At 46.2% G+C, this 14,076-nt stretch overlaps 1 protein-coding gene and 1 pseudogene across 4 annotated transcripts in view; one reads left to right on the forward strand and one right to left on the reverse strand.

Moving 5' to 3' along the window:
- The window catches only part of GPR156 (G protein-coupled receptor 156), a 121,369-nt gene that overhangs the window by 82,342 nt on the left and 24,951 nt on the right, over positions 1 to 14,076 (forward strand). For all 4 annotated transcript variants that reach the window (XM_086933545.1, XM_086933548.1, XM_086933547.1 and 1 more), the window contains one exon: positions 3,022 to 3,147. In XM_086933545.1, the coding sequence (XP_086789671.1) occupies positions 3,022 to 3,147 (126 nt within the window). The remainder of the gene's footprint in view (positions 1 to 3,021; positions 3,148 to 14,076) is intronic.
- On the reverse strand, positions 12,619 to 13,649 carry LOC147699030 (uncharacterized; annotated as a pseudogene).

Here is a 14,076-nt window from a genome sequence, read left to right on the forward strand (position 1 = left end):
GAGGGCCCACTTAAGAGGAAGGCCCCTCCCCCAATGGTTGATGCTGAGCCTACACATTGCTGAATGATGGGGTCTCCCTCAGCCCTGACGTGGTCCCCCTCAACTCTGATGGACTTGTGCACTTATAGAAGCTCCAGCTTTCATTTAAAAAAACAAGTTCCACAGCACCTCCCCAAAGATAAATATAATGCTAAGAGAACCATCCTCAGCTCTTCGTCACCCCTATTCCTTCCCCACAAGTACTGGAGGAGAAGAATGATTAGCACCAACAAAACTTTAAGATGTCATCCAGTCCTAGATCTGGGTCAATGTGAGAAATACCACAAAGTGGCTTCTTGTCACAAGCAACATTAAGTGTGTGTGCGTGTGCGTGTGTGTGTGTGTGTGTGCGTGTGTGTGTGTGTGTGTGTGTGTGTGCGTGTGTGTGTGTGTGTGTGTGAGTGTGAGTGTGTGCGCGTGTCTAAACAAGTTATGTTGATGTTGGTTCTTTACGTTCAATGGTCAGTCCTTGTACATATAAGGTAAGTGGTGGCCATAAATGAGACTGAATATTTATGATGTGAATTAATATTTAGCAGTTGCGCTGAATGTTAATGAGGAGTGGGTGCTGAATGTAAATGAGGCCAGTCTGTGCTGAATATTTATGATGTGCGCGTGCTGATGATGAACGATGAGCAGTATGCACTAATGATCAGTGTACAAGCACAAAGCTGAGACCTGTGCATAAAAAATATTAATAATGAGCATCGGTATTGATGAAGAGCAGTGTACTGAGCAATGAGGAGTGTGTGCTGAATACTAATGAGAGCAATTGGACTGAATATTAATGAGGAGTGTGTGCTGAATACTAATGAGAGCAATTGGACTGAATATTAATGAGGAGTGTGTGCTGAATACTAATGAGAGTAATTGGACTAAATATTAATGAGGAGTGTGTGCTGAATACTAATGAGAGCAATTGTACTGAATATTAATGAGGAGTGTGTGCTGAATACTAATGAGAGCAATTGTACTGAATATTAATGAGGAGTGTGTGCTGAATACTAATGAGAGCACTTGGACTGAATATTAATGAGGTGTGTGTGCTGAATACTAATGAGAGCAATTGGACTGAATATTAATGAGGAGTGTGTACTGAATACTAATGAGAGCAATTGGACTAAATATTAATGAGGAGTGTGTGCTGAATACTAATGAGAGCAATTGGACTGAATATTAATGAGGAGTGTGTGCTGAATACTAATGAGAGCAATTGTACTGAATATTAATGAGGAGTGTGTGCTGAATACTAATGAGAGCAATTGTACTGAATATTAATGAGAAGTGTGCTGAATACTAATGAGCACAAACAGTGTGGAACTTTAACGAATGGTGTGTTAGGAACATGATTGAGAACTCTCTACTGTATCAATGAGGTGCCGTGCGCTGCCCAGTGACAGTGAGGAGTGCGTACCCAGCATAACAATGAGAGCAATTGTACTTAATATTAATGAGGAGTGTGTGCTGAATACTAATGAGAGTAATTGTACTGAATATTAATGAGGAGTGTGTGCTGAATACTAATGAGAGCAAGTGTACTGAATATTAAAGAGGAGTGTGTGCTGAATACTAATGAGAGCAATTGTACTGAATATTAATGAGGAGTGTGTGCTGAATACTAATGAGAGCAATTGTACTGAATATTAATGAGGAGTGTGCTGAATACTAATGAGCACAACCAGTGTGGAACTTTAACGAATGATGTGTTAGGAACATGAATGAGAACTCTCTACTGTATCAATGAGGTGCCGTGTGCTGCCCAATGACAGTGAGGAGTGCGTACCCAGCATACCAATGAGAGCAATTGTACTTAATATTAATGAGGAGTGTGTACTGAATACTAATGAGAGCAATTGTACTGAATATTAATGAGGAGTGTGCTGAATACTAATGAGCACAGCCAGTGTGGAACTTTAACGAACGGTGTGTTAGGAACATGAATGAGAACTCTCTACTGTATCAATGAGGTGCCGTGCGCTGCCCAATGACAGTGAGGGGTGCGTACACAGAATAATAATGAGAGCAATTGTACTTAATGTTAATGAGGAGTGTGTACTGAATACTAATGGGAGCAATTGTACTGAATATTAATGAGGAGTGTATGCTGAATACTAATGAGAGCAATTGTACTGAATATTAATGAGGAGTGTGTGCTGAATGTGTATCCCTGGCTTTTCCGGGACTCTTATTCGAAGACCTTGGACCTGGTGCCTAAAGACCTTTGTTATCTGTATGTCTGTTCACGCTGTTATGTATGGCGCCTTGATGCCCTTCGGGCTAAGTTGCGCCCAATAAGACCTATTTGCATTCATTCATTCATTCAATACTAATGAGAGTAATTGTACTGAATATTAATGAGGAGTGTGTTCTGAATACTAATGAGCACAGCCAGTGTGGAACTTTAACGAATGGTATGTTAGGAACATGAATGAGAACTCTCTTCTATATCAATGAGGTGCCGTGCGCTGCCCAATGACAGTGAGGAGTACGTACACAGAATAATAATGAGAACAATTGTACTTAATATTAATAAGGAGTGTGTGTTGGATATGAATGAGTACATTTGTACTGAATGTGAATGAGGAGCGGTGCACCGCCCAATCAAGGCGTTAAGTTTCAATAATGAATATGAATGAGAGAAGCCAGTCCTGAATATTAATGAGGAGCATCCACTGAATATACCTGTCATCGATCTGCACTGAGTGTTAAACAAGAGAAGTGTGCTGCAAATGGCGCATTTGTTTGCCGAATAATAATTAGACCAGCTTCCTCTGAATATTAATGAGGTGAGCTCACTGAATATGCACGAGATCAGTCTATACTGGATATTAATGAGGTGCAGTGTACTGAAGAAGGAGGATGATACGTGTGTGCTGAATGTCCATGATGAAGGTGTGCAGAACCTGAAGAATGGGGACTCTGCTAAACAAAGCGGTGAGTGCCACCATTGCCTGTTCTCAATGGCCTCTGCTCTTCCTGCAGATCATTAAAGACCTCCAGCTGCTGGGGATGGTGGCGGCGCTGCTCTTTGTCGACATCCTCCTGCTTCTCACTTGGATGCTGTCGGATCCCGTTCATTGTGTGCAGTCGCTCAATGCTGCCATCAAGGTAAAGCGCAAACGAATGTGAAATGGTCCATTATGCTGAATGCAACTATGTTGAGCACCAGAGAACTAATGCCTGAACTGTACATCAAAGCTTTCAATCAATCAATCAATTCGTCAATTTATAAAGCATGGCAAATCACCCGATAGGGTATCCAGGCGCTTGCAGGTCCCAGAAGTTTAGTTGAACAGCCAGGTCATGAGGGCCATTTAGAATTCCGGAAGTGAGGTGCTGGTCCGGAGGTGCATGGGGAAGCTGTTCTGGGACTTTGCTGTGATGTGGGAGAAGTAGCGTCCTCCACTTCTGCTACGGTCGATGCAGGGAGTATGGGCAAATGATAGAGAGGCAGAGCGTACACTTCTCGACGGTTGGTGGAAGTTCAAGCGGTGGTTAATGTAGGCAGGTCCTTGGTTGTGCAGAGCCGTCTGTGCATGAGTCAGCAGCTGGAATAAGCATCTCTTCTGTACGGGGAGCCAGTGGAGCTGCCTGAGGTCGGGTCTGATGTGGAGTTTTTGAGGAAGACCGAAGATAAGTCCTTGAACCCCTCGAGGGTTAGATTCTGCCACTCCTTCTTCCAATGTCAATAAAATGAGCCCCATTGCATTGGGTAATAATAACACCTCCATTTCCATTAATGGTGTGTGTAATATAAATCATGAATATGTACAGAGTGATGTACCCACAACTCTCTAGTATAAGAACAATAATAGGGAACTGTGCTCCACACATTGTGCAATGCTGGAGGAGGAGAACTTTGTCCAGGCACAAAACTTGAAGGTGATTTCTATGATTCTTATAATGTAATGGATAGGATGCATTATTCTGCAAAAGAACAAGCACACTGCCCTTCAGGGATATATTACCTTAATGCATGGGGAAGGAGGTTGATTGTCATAATCAAGGTCAATAATATTGATCTGCAGTTACATCAGGTCTACACAACCGACTACCACCATATTGTCAAGGTACACATCCATAGAAAGTATAGACTTACTGCTCTATCTATTCTATTTACTATTCTAACTCCATATCTATTTACCATGGCAACACAGTGCAAGTCTTTATTGTGTAGTCGATATATGTGCAGGTCGATATTAAAGCATCAACACTGTGGTACGACACAGTAAGGCGCTATTTGACAGCATTGGACACATGTATGAAGGTCCATTTCAACTGCTAGGTTGAGTGATATTCACCAGTAATTTGCAGGAGGGTCATAATTAAGAGTATCTTGGAAGCTGTTTCAAATGTAGCCTGAGCAGAACGTCCCATAGACAGTAGGGCAGTAAGGGGGGAAGTCACCTTTGGTGTTGAGGGTAACTGAGTAGACTGGATTTTCAGGGGGAGAAAAGAGGTGCTCACAAAGCACCAAATGTATTTGGAGCACCAGGTTCCTGAGAGGTTCCAGGAGGGAACACATGCTAACCCGCTTACGTAGTGCTGGAGGGAGTGACAGGTGAGATGCATAGTGCAACATCTGGAGACAGCCACAGCTCTTGCATATAGTGAGGGGCACAGACAGTCACAGCACAACATATATGCAGGAAATGCCAGGTGATTTGAATAAACTCTGGAAAGCTTCTCTAAATATGAAGCAGAATACCTAAGGTGCCAAACTGAATTAAGGCAAAAGACCTGGATATATTATGATATATCAAAAAACTGTGATTCACTGTAGACTTTTTCTCAACGTAGAGGTTTTCAATTGGGGGATCCATAATCCATCCACTATAGAGCTTAATCAAATAAGTTGTTCAGAAACATCCCAAAAATGAGATTGCAACAACCATCCAGGCTAAAGTCATACTGAATACATTTAGTTCAGTGAAGAAATTCAAGTATGTGAATTGAAGAGGGATCACACAGTGCAGAAAAAGTGAACAATTAGTAAATGTGCATACATAATAAGATGAATGGCTTAACTCCAAGAGATATTATGAATTGGGGGGGGGGGGGGATCAATGAGTCTATATGACGTCTGTTGTCAATAGTGTTTCGACTTCGATGATACTATGAGGTCATCATCAGGACGGAGGGGTTAGTTGAGTAGGGGTTAAGGGCCCATCATGGATGTCCTTTAGGGGTCACCACTCATCGCAATTGCGACCCCTGGCTGGCGCCTTGACACCCCTGGCACCGTCTTTGTAGCCCCCAGCCTCAGAGGAAGCAAAGCCATTTTCAAAAAGAATGAGACAGCTTGTCCTAATTGACTTTGTTGCTCCACCCATGCTTTCTGCTCATGCTTTATTATACTAATAGTAATTAATAGTTTATTATTCACTGTTAGTTTAATAAAAAACAGAGCACCAGGAGCTGGAACAAGATTCCCTGTTGCCGATGATGTAAGTAAAAGAAATGTTGTTACATTTAACCCCTTGCGCGCTGTGTGAATTCCCCTGCTGTGCTTGCCAATTAATGAGTGGGCGGAGTTTGGACGGCCCCCGGCCGTCCTCCGCACACGCCTACTGTGACGTTGGACGGCCAGGGACCGTCCGAAGCACGCAAGTGGTTAAGTTGTGTGCATGCTGGTGGGTGAGAGTGTGTTTGTGTGTAAGGGAGTGTGTGTTTGTGATCATGTGTCTGTATGAGTTAGCATTTGTGAGTGAAAGTGACTGAGAATCAGTGACAGGTAGTGAGTGAGAATGATTGTCAATAAGTATGTTAGTAAGTGAGTAAGAGAATGCAAGATAGAGCATTAATTGCAAGTAAGTGACAATTAGGGAGTGTAAGTGACTAAATGTAAGTGAGAATGGAGTGTCTGTAGTTGGCCCTGGAAGATTGTCGATAATTTGCGCCTTACAAAGGCACACAGGGAAAATGCTGCTGCTGGGATACTGGATTTCTTTTTTAGCATGAAGGGCGCCTGTGACAAATATTCTGGCCCATTGATAAAATTGAAAAACCACGGAGTCCATTCTGCCACCCTACAAAATATACTGGCCCTGGCATCATGAAGTTAATTATTGGCATAAAATTCAGGTACTGGCATACCTGCAGCAATTCTTGGCATACTGGGCACCCATGGTAATATACTGGCATACTTGAGGATTTCTTTGGTATAGGGACGCCTGGGATGCTATCTGATTAAAGATACTTGACATTAGAGAGGAACACCATGGCATGGGGTGGGGGGGGAGAGGGGTTGGGACCTTCACAATATACTGGCACTGACATGCTAGAGGTAACCTTGACATAAGATATATGGATGGCATAATTTGAAAATTCTAACACTGGCATACTGTAGGTAATTTGTGACATAAGGTCACACCCATGGGGTATGAGGAGCATCTATGATGACATGCTGGCCCCAGCTCAATGGAGGTGGTTTTTGACATATGGCGGCAACCGTAGCACATTCTGAAAACTGAGTTTCAGGTTTCATTGGCTTGGCACACCATGCAAGGATTTGAATATGAATGAGTATCCTTTCAGAGCCTATGGCTTTTTAGCAAATTGGTGTGAACATGGTGCTTTGATATGCACTATTGGATCCCATTTAATTAAAAATGCTCCTAGGAGGAGACCCTCCCAAGTCCTCCTGAAGATGTGTGGCTGACAATAGTTCAAGGAAACCATTGCTTGCCACCACTTTCAAAGACCCTGTCAGTGCCCTAATATAGGTGGTTTCGGAAATGGGAATGTGTCTGTGTTGTGTTATAGTAAGCATGAAGTTACAATTACAATTACACTGGTTCTTTACGCCTTCAGGGTAAGGTCATGTGACACCACTTCCTGAGGATAATCATGGTCAATGGCAAAATGGTGTCACTTTCCGTGATGTCATTAGGGTCAAAGGGTGTGTGATGTCACTTCCGCTAGCCCTGGCCTTTTGGTTCATCGACGTCCATTGGACCGAGGCTCCAAGTGGAGGATAGAAGAAGTCAACTGGTAACCCATGTTGAGGTCAATATGTGCACCATTGACTTAAAAACCCTCCCGCAAAAACGTAAACCGGTCCGGAAGATCCAGATCCCAAGTGGGATAATTCAGAGATGGGGTATGAATACCCAAGTGGGGTGAGGGCGCAAGAGGGTATATTTAAATGCCCCTTCAGAGGCACAATCAGGGATAAATGATTAGATCAAAGATTGCCAACACAACAATAAAGTTTGTATGCTTGCTTCAACTTTGTCAAATCACTAACATGCTCTAAAGCAGGTTCTCTGAAATGAGAGACAAGGCAGTGAGATAATGAGGCTTGCCTTAAGTAGAAGGGACATATAACTGTACCTTGATAAGCAGATTCCTATGGAGAGAAAGAAAGAAGAAATAGCCAGGATTCAGGACCCTTCAGGCAGACTTGGAAACTGAAGCATGATGATGGGACAGGAAGTAGGAAACATGCATTACATGATGCCTGTATATATGGACAGTCAGTATGAGGTGTATTTAGCTGGACTGGACGGGACAGATGGGCGATGTCTGCGTGAGGAGAGCGCCTTACTTTGTCGGTGGTAGAAGGCGTGGAGAGCTAAATACCCATGACTGTCCCTCCCGCTAATCACTACATTCCCCTGCATGTGAGACTGAAGTCCAACATTGAAGGAGCACTCAGTTGTAGCGCAGTACCAGCATGCCCTGAGACTCCAGCCCTCCCCGTGTCAGACATGTAAAAACCAAGAGAGAAGGTAGCACAGTGCCAGAAGCGCACGGATGTCAGGCTGAGGTATACAGTACTGGAGAGAGGTATCAATGGAAGGCTGATGTATAAGCACAGTACTGGAGAGAGGGATTGATGGCAGACTGAGGTATAAACACAGTACCGGAGAAAGGTATCGATGGCAGAGTGAGGTATAAGCACAGTACCGGAGACAGGTATTGATGGCAGGCTGAGGTATAAGCACAGTACAGGAGAGAGGTATCGATGGCAGGCTGAGGTATAAACAGAGTACCGGAGAGAGGTATCGATGGCAGGCTGAGGTAAAAACACAGTACCGGAGAGAGGTGTCAATAGCAGGCTGAGGTAAAAACACAGTACCAGAGAGAGGCATCAAAAGGCAGGCTGAGGCATAAGCACAGTACTGGAGAGAGATATCGATGGCAGGCTGAAGCATAAGCACAGTACCGGACAAAGGTATTGATGGCAGGCTGAGGTATAAGCACAGTACCAGAGAGAGGTATTGATGGCAGGCTGAGGTATAAGCACAGTACCGGAGAGAGGTATTGATGGCAGGCTGAGGTATGAGCACAGTACCGGAGAGAGGTATTGATGGCAGGCTGAGGTATAAGCACAGTACCGGAGAAAGGATTTGATGGCAGGCTGAGGTATAAGGACAGTACCGGAGAGAGGTATTGATGGCAGGCTGAGGTATAAGCACAGTACCGGAGAGAGGTATTGATGGCAGGCTGAGGTATGAGCACAGTACTGGAGAGAGGTATCGATGGCACGCTGAGGTATAAACACAGTACCGGAGACAGGTATCAATGGCAGGCTGAGGTGTAAACACAGTACTGGAGAGAGGTATCGTTGGCAGGCTGAGGTGTAAACACAGTATTGGAGAGAGGTATCAATGCAGGCTGAGGTATAAACACAGTACCGGAGAGAGGTATCAATGGCAGGCTGAGGTGTAAACACAGTACTGGAGAGAGGTATCGTTGGCAGGCTGAGGTGTAAACACAGTATTGGAGAGAGGTATCAATGCAGGCTGAGGTATAAACACAGTACAGGAGAGAGGTATCGATGGCAGGCTGAGGTATAAACAGAGTACCGGAGAGAGGTATCGATGGCAGGCTGAGGTATAAACACAGTACTGGAGAGAGGTGGCAATAGCAGGCTGAGGTAAAAACACAGTACCAGAGAGAGGTATCAATGGCAGGCTGAGGCATAAGCACAGTACTGGAGAGAGGTATCGATGGCAGGCGGAGGCATAAGCACAGTACCGGAGAGAGGTATTGATGGCAGGCTGAGGTATAAGCACAGTACCGGAGAGAGGTATTGATGGCAGGCTGAGGTATAGGCACAGTACCGGAGAGAGGTATTGATGGCAGGCTGAGGTATGAGCACAGTACTGGAGAGAGGTATCGATGGCAGGCTGAGGTATAACACAGTACTGGAGAGAGGTATTGATGGCAGGCTGAGGTGTAAACACAGTACTGGAGAGAGGTATCAATGGCAGGCTGAGGTGTAAACACAGTACTGGAGAGAGGTATCAATGCAGGCTGAGGTGTAAACACAGTACTGGAGAGAGGTATCAATGGCAGGCTGAGGTATAAACACAGTACCGGAGACAGGTATCAATGGCAGGCTGAGGTATAAGCACAGTACTGGAGAGAGGTATCAATTGCAGGCTGAGGTATAAGCACAATACTGGAGAGAGGTATCGTTGGCAGGCTGAGGTATACACATAGTACTGGAGAGAGGTATCAATGGCAGGCTGAAGTATAAACACAGTACCGGAGAGAGGTATCAATGGCAGGCTGAGGTATAAACACAGTACCGGAGAGAGGTATCAATGCCAGGCTGAGGTATAAACACAATACCGGAGAGAGGTACCGATGGCACACTGAGGTTTATGCACAGTACCAGAGAGAGGTATCAATGGCAGACTGAGGTATAAGCACAGTACCAGAGAGAGGTATCGATGGCAGGCTGAGGTATAAACACAGTACCGGAGAGAGGTATCAATGGCAGGCTGAGGTAAAAACACAGTACCGGAGAGAGGTATCAATAGCAGGCTGAGGTAAAAATACAGTACCGGAGAGAGGTATCAATGGCAGACTGAGGCATAAGCACAGTACTGGAGAGAGGTATCAATGGCAGGCTGAGGTGTAAACACAGTACTGGAGAGAGGTATCAATGCAGGCTGAGGTATAAACACAGTACTGGAGAGAGGTATCAATGGCAGGCTGAGGTATAAACACAGTACCGGAGACAGGTATCAATGGCAGGGTGAGGTATAAGCACAGTACTGGAGAGAGGTATCAATTGCAGGCTGAGGTATAAGCACAGTACTGGAGAGAGGTATCGTTGGCAGGCTGAGGTATAAACACAGTACTGGAGAGAGGTATCGATGGCAGACTGAGGTATAAACACAGTACCAGAGAGAGGTATTGATGGCAGGCTGAGGTATAAGCACAGTACCGGAGAGAGGTATTGATGGCAGGCTGAGGTATAGGCACAGTACCGGAGAGAGGTATTGATGGCAGGCTGAGGTATGAGCACAGTACTGGAGAGAGGTATCGATGGCAGGCTGAGGTATAACACAGTACTGGAGAGAGGTATCGATGGCAGGCTGAGGCATAAGCACAGTACCGGAGAAAGGTATTGATGGCAGGCTGTGGTATAAGCACAGTTCCGGAGAGAGGTATTGATGGCAGGCTGAGGCATAAGCACAGTACTGGAGAGATGTATCGATGGCATGCTGAGGTATAACACAGTACTGGAGAGAGGTATTGATGGCAGGCTGAGGTGCAACCACAGTACTGGAGAGAGGTATCAATGGCAGGCTGAGGTGTAAACACAGTACTGGAGAGGTATCAATTCAGGCTGAGGTATAAACACAGTTCTGGAGAGAGGTATCAATGGCAGGCTGAGGTAAAAGCACAGTACTGGAGAGGGTACCGTTTGCAGGCTGAGGTATAAACACAGTACTGGAGAGAGGTATCAATGGCAGGCTGAGGTATAAACACAGTACCGGAGAAAGGTACCGATGGCAGACTGAGGTTTATGCACAGTACCGGAGAGAGGTATTGATGACAGGCCGTGGTATAAGCAGAGTACTGGAGAGAGGTATCAATTGCAGGCTGAGGTATAAGCACAGTACTGGACGGAGGTATCGTTGGCAGGCTGAGGTATAAACACAGTACTGGAGAGAGGTATTAATGGCAGGCTGAGGTATAAACACAGTACCGGAGAAAGGTACCGATGGCAGACTGAGGTTTATGCACAGTACCGGAGAGAGGTATTGATGACAGGCCGTGGTATAAGCAGAGTACTGGAGAGAGGTATTGATCGCAGGCTGAGGTACAGACACAGTGCTGGAGAGAAGTATCAATGGCAGACTGAGGTAAAAGCACAATAATCGAGAGAGGTATCAATAGCAGGCTGAAGCATAAACACAGTACCGGAGAGCGGTATAGATGGCAGGCATGAGGTATAAGCAGAGTACCGGAGAGAGATATCGATGGCAGGCTGAGGTATAAGCACAGTTCCGGAGAGAGGTATTGATGGCAGGCTGAGGTATAAGCACTATACAAGAGAGAGGTATTGATGGCAGGCTGAGGCATAAGCACAGTACCGGAGAGAGGTATCAATGGCAGGCTAAGATAGAAGCACAGTACCGGAGAGAGGTATCGATGGCAGGCTGAGGTATGAACACAGTACAGGAGAGAGGTACTGATGGCAGACTGAGGAATAATCACAGTACAGGAGAGGGGTATGATGGCAGGCTGAAGTATAAACACAGTACCGGAGAGCGGTATCGATGGCAGGCATGAGGTATAAGGACAGTACCGGAGATGTATTGATGACAGGCTGTGGTATAAGCAAAGTACTGGAGAGAGGTATTGATTGCAGGCTGAGGTACAGACACAGTGCTAGAGAGAAGTATCAATGGCAGACTGAGGTATAAGCACATTACCAGAGACAGGATTCGATGGCAGACTGAGGTATAAGCACAATACCAGAGAGAGGTATTGATGGCAGGAATGAGGTATAAGCGCAGTACTGGAGAGAGGTATCGATGGCAGGCTGAGGTATAAACACAGTACTGGAGAGAGGTATCAATGGCAGGCTGAGGTATAAACACACTACCTGATAGAGGTATCAATAGCAGGATGAGGTAAAAACACAGTACCGGAGAGAAGTATCAATGGCAGGCTGAGATATAAGCACAGTACCGGAGAGAGGTATCAATGGCAGGCTGAGGTATAAGCACAGTACCGTAGAGTGGTTTCGATGGCAAGCTGAGGTGTATGCATAGAACCAGAGAGAGGTACTGATGACAGACTGAGGTATATTGCAGGTTTAGGTATAAGCATGGGTGGCATGCAGAGATAGTTCTCTGGTATTACCACCAGGAAACCCTTGCAGTATTAAGTGAACTCATGGTTTTGGTGGAAAATGTTAGTGAAACCGACAAACAAATCAACATTTGTAAGCATTATATTCATCACATCAGGGGCAACACTGGACATGATATCTCTTCCAGTCCACCATGTATTAAAAGTGACCCAGAGGAAGATGAGAGTCCATCCAGTGTGAGAGTGGTTTCATTTGTTAGCGTTGCACATCACTTTGTAGTTGGCTGGCAACTGTTTCCATTCCTAGACTTTAGTGTGATAGCCTAATGCATTCTGGGTGCTGTAGTCTTGTATTGTTTCCATTAACCTAATTATAACAACACACTGGAAATCAATGGTAAGTAGGTTAAACGTTCAGCACTAGTGGAGCCAGTTCACAAAGGGCCTCCCCACTCATGATGGAAATCTCGCAGTCGTGGCAGGGGATCCGTACTCGGGGCGGGATCTCTACACTCATGGAGAAATCTCCGCAGTCATGGTGAGGCCCTCCCCACTCGTGGTGGGACCTCTGCACTCGTGGCTGGATCTCTGCTCTCGTGGTGGGACCTCTGCACTCGTGGTGGGATCTCTGCACTCATGGTGGGATCTCCACACATGTGGTGGGATCTCTGCACTCGTGGCGGGATCTCCACACTCCTGGTGGGATCTCTGCACTCACTGTGGGACCTCCGCACTCATGGTGGGACCTCCACACTCGTGGTGGGACCTCTGCACTCGTGGTGGGATCTCCACACTCGTGGTGGGATCTCCACACTCCTGGTGGGATCTCTGCACTCACTGTGGGACCTCCGCACTCATGGTGGAACCTCCACACTCGTGGTGGGACCTCTGCACTCGTGGTGGGATCTCCACACTCGTGGTGGGATCTCCACACTCCTGGTGGGATCTCGGCACTCACTGTGGGACCTCCGCACTCATGGTGGAACCTCCACACTCGTGGTGGGACCTCTGCACTCGTGGTGGGATCTCCACACTCGTGGTGGGATTTCTTCACTTGTGGCAGGATCTCCACACTCGTGGTGGGATCTCTGCACTCATGTTAGGACCTCTGCACTCGTGGCTGGATCTCTGCCCTCGTGGTGGGACCTCGGCACTCGTGGTGGGATCTCTGCACTCATGGTGGGATCTCCACACATATGGTAGAATCTCTGCACTCGTGGCGGGATCTCCACACTCCTGGTGGGATCCCTGCACTCATGGTAGGACCTCCGCACTCATGGTGGGATCTCTGTACTCATGGCTGGACGTCCGCACTCGTGGTGGGACCTCTGCACTCGTGGTGGGACCTCTGCACTCGTGGTGGGACCTCTGCACTCGTGGTGGGACCTCTGCACTCGTGGTGGGACTTCCGCACTCCTGGTGGGATCTCTGCACTTGTGGTGGGACCTCCGTACTCGTGGCGGGAGCTCTCTATAGCATTTACCTATTGTGGAGGTCCTGCCACAGGTATGGAGCCCCTGCCACGACTGCAGGCCCCTTTGCATTGACTGCGGGGCCTACGCCACGAGTGCGAAGGGCCTTTGTGAATCAGCCCCAGTATCTTTAATGACCTTGTGTGAGGTGCCACTCTAATATAGATATTATAACAGATGCCCTTTGCTTTCCTTTTTCAAGAAATCGTCTACTATGAAATAAGGGGGCATTGACATCTTCAATGGAAGAATTCCTTCTTATGCCCTGATTAGAAGTTCAGCGCTAAATTTGGATTGCAGGAAGTTTGAACAATGACCAGAATTATGTGCAGTAATTCCTGCAACCCTACAATCTTCCACTGGCAAATTTCGGTAGCTTGAACCTGCTGAAATTTACAAGGGGATAATTGCATAGAGAATTCCGAAACATGGAGAATTTGGTGCCGAGAGCTCCGATTCTACATGCAATTCCTCATTTTGATGGGGTATAACTAGGGCT

This window comes from Lissotriton vulgaris, chromosome 8 (genome assembly GCF_964263255.1).
Source record: "Lissotriton vulgaris chromosome 8, aLisVul1.2, whole genome shotgun sequence".
Lineage (NCBI taxonomy): Eukaryota > Metazoa > Chordata > Amphibia > Caudata > Salamandridae > Lissotriton > Lissotriton vulgaris.